At 35.9% G+C, this 13726-nt stretch overlaps 1 protein-coding gene across 1 annotated transcript in view; it reads left to right on the top strand.

Annotated features, from left to right (window-relative positions):
* Positions 1–13726, top strand: part of CDH13 (cadherin 13) — a gene marked incomplete at its 3' end in the record, with an annotated part of 251098 nt that overhangs the window by 57895 nt on the left and 179477 nt on the right. The window contains exon 4 of the mRNA XM_010081843.1: positions 12268–12412. Within this exon, the coding sequence (XP_010080145.1) occupies positions 12268–12412 (145 nt within the window). The remainder of the gene's footprint in view (positions 1–12267; positions 12413–13726) is intronic.

Here is a 13726-nt window from a genome sequence, read left to right as displayed (position 1 = left end):
ACTTATTTCTACAGCAAACACTGGGTTTGCTGTGATGGCGGTAGTGGCTGTTCATGCGTCTGTCTTCTAATAATATGAGTTTAAGAAACTTGGTATTTATATGAATTTTCATAGATTGAAATAATAATGTTATTTGATAGGATAATCATACTACCATATGCTGCCATTGAAGCTTTGAGTTGGAAATTCCTTATTCCAGTCCTATAAATATTTATAAGGAAGGTGGAGTCAGACCACCCCAGCAATGCCAAGCGGCTGAAGTGGTCAGTCAGCACGGCTATTCAGCGCTGTGTTCTATATCTGAAGGCTGAAATGTGTTCAGTTACAGCATTTGATGGATAATTTTAAAAGAGAAGTGTGGTTCTGAAAATGAACCTGTTCAGAGAAAAGGCAAAAAGGTTAAAAAAACCCAGTTTCCACACATTTGTTCAGTTCTGCTCTCTCTGATCTTCTGCTAGGTAAAGGAGAACATAAAGCAGAAAAATAATGTCACTTTTCTTGTCTGTTGTTTCATTAGTAATAGAACTTTTTTCTAACATTGAAAATCCTGCCTAGATGAAGAAGATTTGGTGAGCAACTTCCTTTTAGTTAAACTCCTGCATAATATAGTTTGCCTGCTGTCAAACCCAGTTGAAGTGACATAGTTTGGTTCTAACATATTCCAGACCATGTCAGGATTTGGTGGGCTATGAATATTGTGGTTAGTAGTAGGCATTTTTTATATTTTTTTTTTTCCCCAACATTCTGGTAAACAGACAGTGCACCCTTCTCTGAACGTCCTTTTTTTCTGCAGGAAAATGTTGCTGTTGTACAGTTTTGGTTCCTTGCCACACATCCTTGTTTCAGTGACCTTTTAGTGAGAAAGATGAGGGTTTGATTACTTAAAGTACGTTTCTGTCAGGTGTGTTTTCTGTGGTTAAAATTTTCACTTCCTTTGAATTGCTTAGTGTGAAGCTCATGTATCTTCTAAGAGTAATTTTTTTAAAGTGGTGTCTGTAGTAGAATTAAGGCAGGTGTCTAAACTCAGTCCACTCATCTCTCTCTCTCAGCTGTCTCCATTTAACGGTGTGTATAAGCTATTTGTAGAAGAACATCACAGCTATGTGATCCTGCAGCCCTGGGTTTGAAAGAAGGTGAGACACAACCATGTTTGTAAAACATTTCACATACAGAAAAATTAACAGCCTGCTGAATTTTCACTTCCTTCTTTGACATAATGTGAAACAGACAGAGAGCCTCTGAAATAATTATTCTTAGCTTACTTTATGTCTGGGAAAATATTCAGAGATCTTTCTGCTTTCCTAAGTAGACCTAACAATTTTAGTCTGTTTTTTGTTTTTTTTTTCATCTGATTCTGCATTCCTTATGCGTTCATCCCAAATGATAAACTTAGCTCCATGATATCAGTTCATGCAACATTTTTCTTTTTCATTTGTCTTCAGTATCTGTGTTCACTGAACAATTTTTATATGGCAAGTGAGCATGTTACAGTCATCTATTGTTTGTTACTTCTGTATTTCTTAGGTACTATAGTACTTATAAATATGGTTGCTGTACAGTTTAAGGTGCTTTTTTGTTATTCAGATGCCGTAGGATTTACTTGGTGTCATAATAATAAACCTTTAGTTCTGCAGGACGCCTCAGTTACAAACAGAATAGTTTTACTGTCTTTGATAGGCTCTGTATGGTTGATGGATTGCTACTGATTTGAGCTCAAAAAACAAACTCTTGGTATCGACTGGACAGATTTTCTGTATGTGTCTTGCATTGAACTAGCAAGTTACTTAATAGTGATGGATTTATGAATAGGTTACTCCAAATAAAATAAATTATATTTGAACCAGCAATATATTGATGAAAAGTGACCTTGGAAAGTTGAAGGAGAACAACAGTTTTTGGTGGTGTAGCAGAACTTAGTGAAAAGGACTTTTATGCAGATTGCAGCTAATTGTTATTTTATTGAACAGTTAAGTCTGATGACTGTGCCCTGCATGTATCAACTTTAAAACTAGAAGGAGACGGGAACAATGGAATGGAGACAAGACTAGATCTAGTCACAGATGACACTAGAATTTGGTGAAGAATAACTACTAGGTGCAACCTTGTTTTTCTCTTTTTAGACATGAACTTGTGCAATAAGATACTATTTGTACTCATCGGGGCTACTAGCAATCATGTTGGTAACAATGGTGACGCTTTAAGCTATAATTAAATACATTTCACGAAAATCATACTGTATTGTTAAAATACTTCCCTATTTAAAAAAAAAAAAGTGTTCAGATTTTAATGTACACAGTCCTATTATTTTTAGAAAAGATCTGTACTCTGACGTGAGTCCCTTAATTGACATAGGTTGGCTCGAGGGGAGTACAGTGGAGTAGGACACCATAGGATGGATTTCCATTGCTTTGTGAGTGCAATGCCACTTTGGGACTGAATACACGAAGGCGGAATAGCCTAGCCTGTGCAAGGAGTCACTGTGATGCTTCAGAGCATAAACTTCAGAGGGTCTGTTTGAGGACTTGCTGTTCTAGGTCACTTAAGGTTTGGAAAAAAAAGCTATACCTCAGTAGATTTTAGCAGGTGAAAATGATGCAAGATTTCTCCTGCTTTGTGCATTTTTTTTCCAACTTTATGCTAATTTTCCAGTCTTATGGCAGTAAACTTATTTGTTTAAAATTACAGCTGCCTTTATTTAATTGCTATTATTTTGTAATAGGGCATATTTTTATTTCTCTTATAACTAATTCACTCCTGGTGTTGTTAGTGATTATCTCTGTGCTTACAAAGACACTTTTAATGTTGTTTCAGTTACAGTTTTGCAATAGGAGAAGCAAATTTTACTGCAACATCTTGCTGTGTTGAGTTCTGGAAGTTTATTCCTTTAATGGTTGTTTATTTTGCAGGTAGTCAAAGAACACTCTTGTTGATTGTTGTAATTCAAAAAGGCCTTTTTTATTTGCAATTTTTGGTGTAAATGGTATTTAATGAATTTCGCGACTGACTATATCCAGGCTTTATTTTTGCTGCAATAGCTTTGAATTTCTAATTCTCCCTTTGGTGACAAATATGTAAAGTTTTATTTTTCTATGCGTTTTTTTTTTCCATTTACATCAAGCAGTGAAAAAGTGGAGATCTGCAACGTAATGATTTTCCTTGCAAAAAGAAAAAAGTTTTAGTTGTGTTTTTGGACTCTCAGTCATTTCTGTGAAGATTTGTAAGTTATCAAAGGGTTTGAAAAGGGTAAAAAGAGACAAAAGATGACAGTTACATTGCGAGTCTTGGAATTCAGAAATTGCTCACACGGGTTGTCATAATTTGCAGTTTAGGAGAAGCATGAGGGATAGAAAAAGAGAGGTCTACTTCATCTGCAGAAGCCAAATAGGTGTAGAAACGTAGCATGGATAAAAACCTGAAAGACAGTGAAAAATCTGTGCCGGAAGACTGTAGTTCGAGATCCAACTTTATGAAAATACAGCACAGGAATTGCTGCTGTTGTGTCTTTCAAAACATCAAGTGAGAGTTCAGAATTAGGGGAAAGCGGCCATGAAACATGGAGTTTACTGAGGAGATGCCTTTATTAACATGCTCAGTGAGGTAATTTAGCATTGACTGAGATGTTAAAAAAAAGAAGTACCAGTGAGACACGCTAGAACTGATAATTATAATTTAAGATTAACAGTTTTAACACATAACGATGTCATCAGAGCTGAAGACCAGTGAAGCATTTTATAAAGTTCTTGGGCTAAACGTAAGCGATAAAAATAAAAGGACATTAAATAAATTTTGGTTTTTATGTGTCACTATGTATCAGACCCTTGTTGATCCTTTGGGAGCTCCATTAGAACTGTGTGAGTACCCAGAAGAGGCTATTACTGTGTTAATTTAGATAATTTGAGGCTCATTGACTAAATCTTTCTTTATTGACAATTAATGTAGAGATGGTCCAACATGTTAAGGGTTACAAAAGTTAGTTTTAGAGATAGAAAACAGGTAATTAGAAACAACTTTTCAGATCAGGATGCCCTTGGCATATTCTTTCCATTATATACATGTCTCAAATTGTTTTTCCACTAAAATAACTTGGGGAAACAATTCAGATATTTCCTTTTTTATATATATGAATTGTATACCTTGCCATTATTGGCAAAGTAGAAAGAACTACTACGCTGTTACACTGAAACAGAGAAGCTGCTAGATGTTTGTGATCTGGGGTGTGCTAATCCGTTTAGATGTCATTACCAGGAGCATCAGCTGTGAATTACAAAAGTATCTGCCATAGACATCCTCTTGGAAAAAAAACAACGGGGCATAATGTGAAACTCAATAAAGCTGACTGTAGACAAAATCAGCAAAAACTCATTTAGTTCAGAATAACAAGGAAAGATAAACAGCGTTTTGTTACCTTCAGTGCTCCTACATCACGGTAACCGCTACGGCCGGGCAAAGAATACAGGAGGGAAATGAACGGAAAGTGCTAACTGTGAATACTTCTGTGATGTATTTAGCCAATCGGATGTCAAAATTCAACCTTCATAATCTAACAGTTTATGATGATTTTGAGGAGGTTGGATAAACTCACTTTCGCTGACATGTATAACCAAACACATCACAGAGATGGCATTTCCAGCACCCAAACCTTTTATCATCAACTTTGAAATATCTTATCTTTGGCTTAGCAAACAGAGTCAACAAAGCATAAAATGTTTACTAGAGAAGAATATATTGAGGAAGGAGAGGTGTGGTCCATGGAAGGCAGTTCAGCTCTGTGGCCACACGGGCAGGTTCCAGTGGGTAATGCAGGTGCGTTGGGTCTATGAGAGGCTGCCAGAAATTGATAGAGAAGTTGGAATTAGATTTAGCGGCAGAATAAAAATAAATAAATCTGAAAGTGACTGTATAGGTACAGAAACAGGACACTTAACAGTTTATCATCATGGCATGCTATGTCCTGGAAAAAGGGAATGACAGATGTTTTGTACCATAACACAACGCTTCACAGCAAAGACTCTCGGGGGTGGGATTTTTGCAGCTCTGCAGTCTGAATTGGTTTCATAACACATGGCCCTTATGGTATGCAGTACAGACATCGAAATCCTATAAAGCAGATACAAATACATATCTAGTTCTCTTTATCTGGCTTCTACAGACTAACCTTTGAAAAGGCGAATTTAAAAAGACGATGGAATTGCATCTTATGAGGGTGTGGCAAATACAGTATATAAAATATGCTGATACTGTTTCAAAATTTGAAGAGGAGAGCAATTTATTTACAGAATAAGCAAATTTCTCAGAAAGAGAAAATCCACTAGGAAACCTTTGCTTCCAAATTAAATTCTCAATTTATTCTCTTCGTCAACACTTAGTTCCCAAGCACTCTTACTCCCTTCTTGGACAGAGCTTTGAAGGACTCCTGGCTGCAGCTCATCAGTCGAAAACTGGCAGTGTAAAGAGGATGAGATGTCATCCCAGGAATGCTGACAGAGCCAGAAACTTGGGCAGCAAGGCAGCGGTGTGCTGCATGCCCTCCAGTCCAGCTTGTAAAGTCCTCTGTACAAGTGCTCTTGTAATTCCTTGTTTTGTTGCTTTAAAATAGAGAAACCTGGCTGGTTACATCTGTACTAGACTGGTATAAGCTTGAGTGATCCTTGACTTCCAAGACCTTTTCCTACTCATTTATAGGAACAGATATGTTAAGCAATAATAACAAAGAAAAATATATGTGTGTGTGATATATACCTGACATTTACACTGACCTTTATTTCATATGCCTAAATAAGTCAGTTTTCTTGTCACCGATGCGTTTTAGATCTCGGATTTTTGTTGTTGGTCTGATTAGTTACGGGCTCTGTCTGACCCTGTTGCTTCTTGAATAATTCTGAGAGATGAAATTTGTTAAATTCTTGCCACTTCCTACATGCCATTTGGAGTTGTTTTCAAGCAGTGAGAACGGTGAGCACTGCTTGAATACTGCTAGGAGCTATTTAAAAGTGCAAAGCCATTTTTCATCTTTTCCTATGTAAGTCGCTTTGTTGTTTTTGTGATGCAGCATAGAGCCTAAAAATTCTGGCACAGCTTACGTCTTAATCCTTTATTTCAGTCCTACTTCCTCTCTTTTTGATTTTTCTTTAATTTAATATTTTTGTGGTGATTAGGCTTGATTGCTTTGGTGAATCCTGATATCTTCTCTCCCTTCCCCAGCCCCCCTCTCTTTCTGAGGGGCTCAACATGTGTTCTCTTGTGATATGGGAAGATTTTAATTGGTATTTATATGATCACTGTAATACTTTTCATCTGTGTGAAGTACACAGGGCTTCGTTTGAAGAGCTGTATTGCTCCACAGATTTGAGGGATGTTCTTTACTTCCCATTTGTTCACTGAGGGTGTTTTTGGAATGGGCATTCTAATTTCAAAACTCACGGATAATATTTAACAGGAAGTATGCTTCAGAAGTAATTTTAATTCTATTTTTGTAGCTATATGAGAGCCCCTTAGAAATCTGCAACTTTCTTTTGTGAGGATGCAGAAAATTATTTTCTATTGTGGTTTTGTGTCTATACAGCTGTAGAATAGTGCTTAATGGGGGGAAAAATGAGACACTGAGAGGACAATCAGGTTTTCAAAGCTCTTTCAAAGATGTTTTGATTTTAATAGGATATATTACCCAGTCTTGTAAGGCACTTTGAAAAATCATACTGTGCACATGTTGGTAGCTTAATAAACTTTGTAAATCTAATTTTACATCGCTTGCTCAGCAAGTGAGAGGATTTAGTTATCAGTCTTGTATTCAGAGATCAAAAAACCCAGGTTCAAGCTTGATTTAAATTTTGTCTGGTGTACGGCTTTGGTGAAGTCATTTCATCTCTGTTTCTTCTCTCGTCTTTTGCCTATCTTATTTATATAATTGATTTTCTTTTGAAACACTCTGCTATATTGCGTCACTTAGCTCCATCACTTATGTTAGCCGTTTTGTCTGTTATTTTTTCTGTTGACATGCAAGAAATCTTCTAGAAAATCCCAAATTATTTCTTTTTAAATGAGCTGAAAACCTCCAAATAATTTTTGAAATTGGGTTTTGTGTTGCCCTGCAGAGGATGCAGAGTTCATTTTGCTCTAAGCCTTCTGTGAGTATGCATTTAATGTAGTTTTTTCTCTGAAGTTTATGCCATCATTCTCTATTTTTTTTTCTGTTTTCCTGCTCTGTGATCTTGTTCTCAGGAAAAGGACCATTTTATACTCACAGCAGAGAAAAATTTTCAGGACTTAAATTCTACAAGAAAATAGTGCCTTTATAGCAATGTTGTGATTCAGAGAGACAGCTGTGGAAGAAAATACATTTCCTGTGACACTAACAGCATTGCAGTATGTACATTCAATTAGATAGTGAATTCATAATTACTCAGTTTAGTGCTATGGAGGAATTAAATATATTAAAATAAAGAATATTAAATGTATAGCATTTTAGATTCATTTTGCAGCAATGAGCATATTTCACTGATGGCATCTTCTAGGCACATTCTGTGAAGTGAACTGCAAATCAAGAGGCAGGCTGGTGCTGGAAGACAGACTGTACTACTGCCGGTCCAGGATAAAGAACCTGGGAAGCTCAAAGTACTGTTATCACTAGCTTAATCATTCAAGATTTGTTTTCTTACTCACACTGAGGAAGATCCTTCGCTCAAGATGTAGTGGCTTTTCTAGATTGCCCATGTCAGGTCTCTCAGAGGGATGGACAATTTCTGATGTTATCTCAAGCCAACAGGAGGTGCAGGCGCAATGTGCCTTTTTTGAGAAAAAATTTAAGCATTCACAGAAAGTTCAGTTGCTGTTTTAATTAGTTTTCTTAGTAAAATCTATAGAGTCCTGAAATTCTTTAAAGACTTTTATAGAGATTAATGTTTTGAAATGAAATCTATATTTTCTGTGAAAGGAACTTTAGTGTTTTTGTGTAAGAGGACAGGCATATATATATTTACGCTAGGAGTAGCCATGGGGCTGTAGTAATAGTATGAAACTATCTGGTTATTTTAAACAACTACATTTTGTTTATTTTAACTAGAAGTATTGCCTAAAAGATTGCCTTGTTTGACAAAAATTCGTAGCAAGGCAGGATCAATCTGTTGTGCTTTTCTATGAATTACTTCTGTTTTCAAATGATTTAATTCTGAAGAAAGGCATGAGACATCTAGCATTTTGAAGGTTGTTTAAAAAATAAGATTAAATTTTGCAAATGTCCAAGAAAAGGACGTGAAGTGCGGACTTCTTTGTGATAAGCTGATGATTACAAAGATCTAGAAGATGGTCACTGTTTCCTCACCCCTAGTCCTCATGAGTATGAAATGTACAGAAGAATACAATGATATCGATAATCACCAAGGTAGTGCGTTAGGCTTTCAAAAGCCCATGTATTGAACATTAACTGCTGATTTCACACACAGTGACCAATTTAATTTTTAATATTTTTTTTTAAATTTTTTGCTGGGTGAAGCTGGGTATGAGGAACATGTAGAAAAACCATCTACTGAAACAATTGGAAGAATTCTGTGAGGAACATTCTTATCAGCAGCAAATTGGAAATTAAAATGAGAAGGCAGTTAATGATTAAAGAACCTGTATTAGACTTTGAAGATTATTAAGTACTAAAAGTTATATTCCAGGTTTATTTATGAAAAACTTTAAATTTGTGATGTGATGTTGTGTGGGTCACTGGCTGGCTGGCTGCAAAGTGAATACAGACATTTATATGCAGAGGAGGAAGGTGGCTATCCAGAATCATTTCACCAAAAGCAATAAATAGATGGAAACAACCGTTCTGTGAAGAGAAACCTTTGAAATTACTTTAAGTAATGGTAAGAGTGAGGCTGGTTATCTTTTCCTGTAACTGTTGTTGGTGGCTGCAGAGTGGAAAGGAATCACGTCTCTGTAAAATAAAGCAAAGTGCTTGAAACAGGTTTGAGCAGGTTTAAATAAACTTCCTAAACTTCTGGTAAAATCCTTATATTTGGGGCGATGAGAAAGATCCTCACTTAGATATGGTGAGAGAAATTGGATGGGAAGTTAAGAAGTCGCTTTTGAGAAGGAAGAGTATTGAATAAGAGTTATCTGACAAACAGGCTAAAATCTATTACTGCCTGTTGTTTTTGGGTTTATATTGCTTTTCCCTGTTTTATTAGTGTGCTTATTTTTATCAGTGTTTCTCAGCGATATTAGAAGCAATATCCAAAGTCGTGCTTTGTGTGCTATCATGGAGACTTGTGGGTGTAGCAGTTCTCATAAACACTTGATTCTCCTTTGCAGTTTGCATGTCCACTTTTGTCAAAAATGGATTTTGGATTTAGCCTCAAGTGTTCGTGAAAATGTGGTTGGTTAGATTATGATGAACATAACTTCGTCATTATGAACACAATTCTATCACTTTTAAGTTGGAACATTCAAAGCATAGCCAATCTTATCAGGTTTTCACATGGTAAGTACCTTCAGAGCTCTCCAGATTTTTTTGTCAATTTGCCCAAATCTATCTCCATGCTTACCACTTTTTCTTGGAGTTATGTTGTAATAATGAGGTAGGAACTTAAATGCCTTGAGTGTTCAGTTATGAACTCTTGCTATCAAAAGAATGATTGCAGTATCTTTCATACATCGGTCAGTTTTACATTAGAACTAGACAGGCTTTCCTGCCTTTCTTCTCCATTGAAAGACTGAAATCTCACTCTTCTGATAGTTAGGCACAATCTAACTTTCCACCTGGTTTTGTTTACAGCCTATTCAAAGTAATTTTTTTTTTTTTTTTTTTTGTGCCAATATTGTAATTTACTTGAATGCTTTTTTCTCTTGCATGTGTTGGGTTGGGTTATTTTAAGTAACAGTATACTTTGTTGCTGTTTTGTTGCTGCTTTGCCTTTTTTTTTTTTTTTTTTTTTCTGGGCAGTGAGGCTTTACAGATCTTTTTTGTGGGTTTTTTTTGGTCAGGCAAGATAAGATAGAAGGCAGCTTTATTTCACAAACTAGTCATGTAAAGATAGATGGTCATAATTTTGGTGCTGTAGGCTTTTATTTTGAAAACATTGCAGAACAGTGGGTTTAAAAGGAGCTGGTGAGTTAACCCAGAATGCTTAGGACAAGCTTGGAAATTGTTGTACAAAGACTAATAAAATTATGTCCTCTGTCCTCTTAGTAAAATGGAGCAGGGATCATGTAACTGTTCCTACAGACCTGTCATGCAAACTTTTTTAGCCAGTTGGTCTCAGATGCAGTAGGCTTGGCAATGATAAAGTAAATCTATTGCAGTCATTAATAAGATTCTCCTATTCTCTTCTTTAATCTGTGCAAGTCTGGGAAAAAAAACCCCCTAGTGTTAGATCAGCTTTTGCTTTAGATGACTTACAATTTTGATAAAGCAGCTGAAATAGTTTTTTTATATTTAGCAAAGCCTTTGTTCTTTCCAGTGAGCAGTATAGTCACTTAATATTGAGAGAGAGATTAAGCACAAATTATCTTGAATTTGAAAATGAATTTGCGTGAATTTCACAGAGAAATATTGCTATTCTTCCATTTCCCAAAGCAATTAATGTAGTTTCGATGAGTCAACATTTGCTAAGATAAATCTTTTTGTCAGCAGTTTCCAGCTCTATCTAAAACTGTATCTAGCTTTAATGTAGCTCAGTAATAAGACTGCATTTTCCTGCCTAGTCTAGTTTCCTAGTCCCTGTTACGTCATATGCAATCCTAAGATTTCTACATTGACTTTAGAGTACAAGCAAGCCCTGGAAACTGAAGGGGTGTGTGCTCCCCATAAAGCTTCAGCTGTGCCAGTGCCACATGAATCTTCATGTCAGAGTGTTTGCTTGCTTTTAAGATGTTATGCTATATATCTAGTGAAAAATAAGACTTGGAAAAGGCTTGAAAGAACAATTGCTAAAGAAATGAGGATAAGCAGTGAGTAGATGATAAAATGGACTGTGATAGATACTATTTACAAATAGTGTATGTAAGCAGATAGTTTACTCATAACAAATACTCCTACACACACCCAGCACACTGAACTACGAAAGTGGAATGTATTTATAAGCATAAGAAAATAGAGAAATGTGATAAATAAGCCTTCCATTTTAATAAGGAATTAGAATTCTGACCTAATTCTTTCCCAGTAGGATTTATCACTAGCTTAGAAATAACTTACAGGTATAGGATGTGGCAATGAAGAATAAATTAACAGAATAAACAAAATGCTCAGAGACTTCCAGCCCCTGCTGCTACCACTTTCTCAGGAAAAGACTGGAAGAGGGTGATATGAATGTTTGTGCTCAGATCCATTTTCTGGCTGGCTTAACTCCATTAAAGAGTTGAGTCCAGGGACGAGTAGGGTATGTGAAAATGATAGCTGTGTCTCTGATAAGTTTATTGCTGTGTTTTACTGACATCTTGGCGAGGAGTGAGAACTGCAGTTACAGCATGCAGTTGCAACCTACACTGACCTTTTCTATTATCTAAGTAGGTTTTTCATGGTTTGCTGTATTGAATGATTAAATTTTGGTAACTCATTGTGACTTCCCATTGCAAGTGAATTAGAGGGTTGAGATACATGGTATCATCTTTCTTTCCAGTTTTTGGAAGTAAAGGAATTCCAAACAAATCTTCAGCTGCCTGTGTCGGCTTTATGCTCAACGGGTGCTTTCATACATTGGGATGCGAGTGTGTCTGTACATATATACCTGTTTCTGTAAGACTGCATATGTTGTTGTGTCCTTCCACACCTTAATAGAAATGTGGAGAACTGTCAAAATGACTGAACATAATACTTCATACCATCATTGTTGAGAAAATTGATTTAATATCTAATGTGTTTGTGCCTTTTTTTTTTTAAAGGCTTTTAGTGAGCGTTAGGAGATATGTCAATTATACTGTGATAGTTCTATATGTGTCCACGCTAAATGTGCTTGAAAAATGTAACAAAACAAGTTCTAACCAATCTTCACATGATTAGTGACAAACTTACAAGGGGTCTTTTTTTCTTATACTCTAACCATTTCATTCTTCAGGGAATATGGCATTTTCAAGCTGCTAAGGTCTATCTTGATTTGAACATATATCTGTCTTTCCCTTTTGCTTAGATTTAAAATCTGCTCTGAGCCTAGTCCAAAAGAATGGGCTGCAAGTGGTATCCTTGGCAGGGTCTGGTTACAGCAGCCCTGATCTGAGCTGTATTTTTCTCTCTCCTCACTGTGATAGTGAACTAATGAATTTACTCCTCTCTTTTTGTTCATACAGCTTGAAGTTGAGGTCACAGATATAAGTGGGAAAACCATTGATGGTCCAGTCCGCCTAGATATTTCTGTTATTGATCAAAATGATAACAGGCCAATGTTCAAAGAAGGACCCTACGTTGGACGTGTCATGGAGGGATCCCCTACAGGTAAGTCCATGCCAGTCATATCTCTATAAATAACACCTGAGCAAATTCTGTGTTGATGAATGTGTTGTTATCATATTGTTTAACTTTTCTTGCTGATTTTGTGGCTCACTGAATGCTTCCTCTACATAAAGAGGTGGGAGCAGCTTTCTAGGACAAAAATAATATAGTTTGGAAAGAAAGCTTCAATTTGGGTTTATATGTTTTTGTCCATATCTGGAATCAATGAAGACAGCTCCTAGAATACAAGTAGGATTCAGACCAAATAACATGTACAATTTCTGTTCAGAGTGAGAATTTTTTTCTCTAAGGTTAGCTGCTGGAAGGGCTTTTTTATTTGTTTATATGGCATAAGGCTAGATAAATGATAGGAATAAGTGGAAAGTGCATTATGAATATGCAGATTGAAATAGTGAACAATGTTACTTGTGTAAATGCAGATACAGCGGTTGCAACAAAATAAAAACACACTTGGAGAATTAAATTTATTGATGAAAATGTTCTGATTAAATTCACTGTTGATTTTACCTAATAATTAAATTCTATAAGAGTAAGATACTATTCCAAATTTCAATTTGGGTACAAACCATCCTAGCTAAACTCTTCCTTCAGATGAAGGCTGGATTAGGTTTTTTTTTCAACTGTTGTCCTCAGCTGTTGTACAATTTTGTTGTGAGTTATTAAACAGCTGTTGCATTCCACTTGGGAGGTATCTCCACTGCATTTGTAAGTGGTAATTGTATGATCAGATTATGTTACAGAGTTAACCTGGATCTTGGTGAAAGAAATCTAAACCAGTAGAAGCTCCCATTAAAATCTGTGGAATGACAGTGATTTAATTAAGATCAGAGTTGTGGGTTATGTATTTGTATGTCTTTCTATACATCTTTGAACACAAAGCCTTATCCTTATACAGTTGAAGCTGTGGGTACAGATAGAAGGTTTCGTCTGTATAGGGATACTGAAATATTTTGAAATAAAAACTGGAATCAAGTATATTTTATGAGTATTTAGTATTCATTGAAGCTTAATGTGGTGGCGTGCTTTGTTTACTCTGAAGAAGAATAGACCTTACCTTTCACTGCTTTGCATTACATATTGATAGGACTAGAAGTTATTCTTTGTCCTTATTTTATTATTTATGTACTTTCTAGAAATCATATAACCTTTTTAGTGAGTTTTGTATTTTCACATATAGTTGACATTGTTTGAAAAGCTGTAGGTATGAAAACTATTCTGAGCTGCTCCTTCATCAGATTAAAAAGAGCGTTCAGATAAATGTCGGAGATTCCTTTGGACAATCAGTCGACAGTATGT

Source organism: Pterocles gutturalis, unplaced genomic scaffold (assembly GCF_000699245.1).
Source record: "Pterocles gutturalis isolate BGI_N339 unplaced genomic scaffold, ASM69924v1 scaffold1199, whole genome shotgun sequence".
In the NCBI taxonomy this organism is placed as follows: Eukaryota; Metazoa; Chordata; class Aves; order Pterocliformes; family Pteroclidae; genus Pterocles; species Pterocles gutturalis.
The sequence above is the reverse complement of the archived record's forward strand: the minus strand, read 5'-3'. Positions and strand labels throughout refer to the sequence as shown.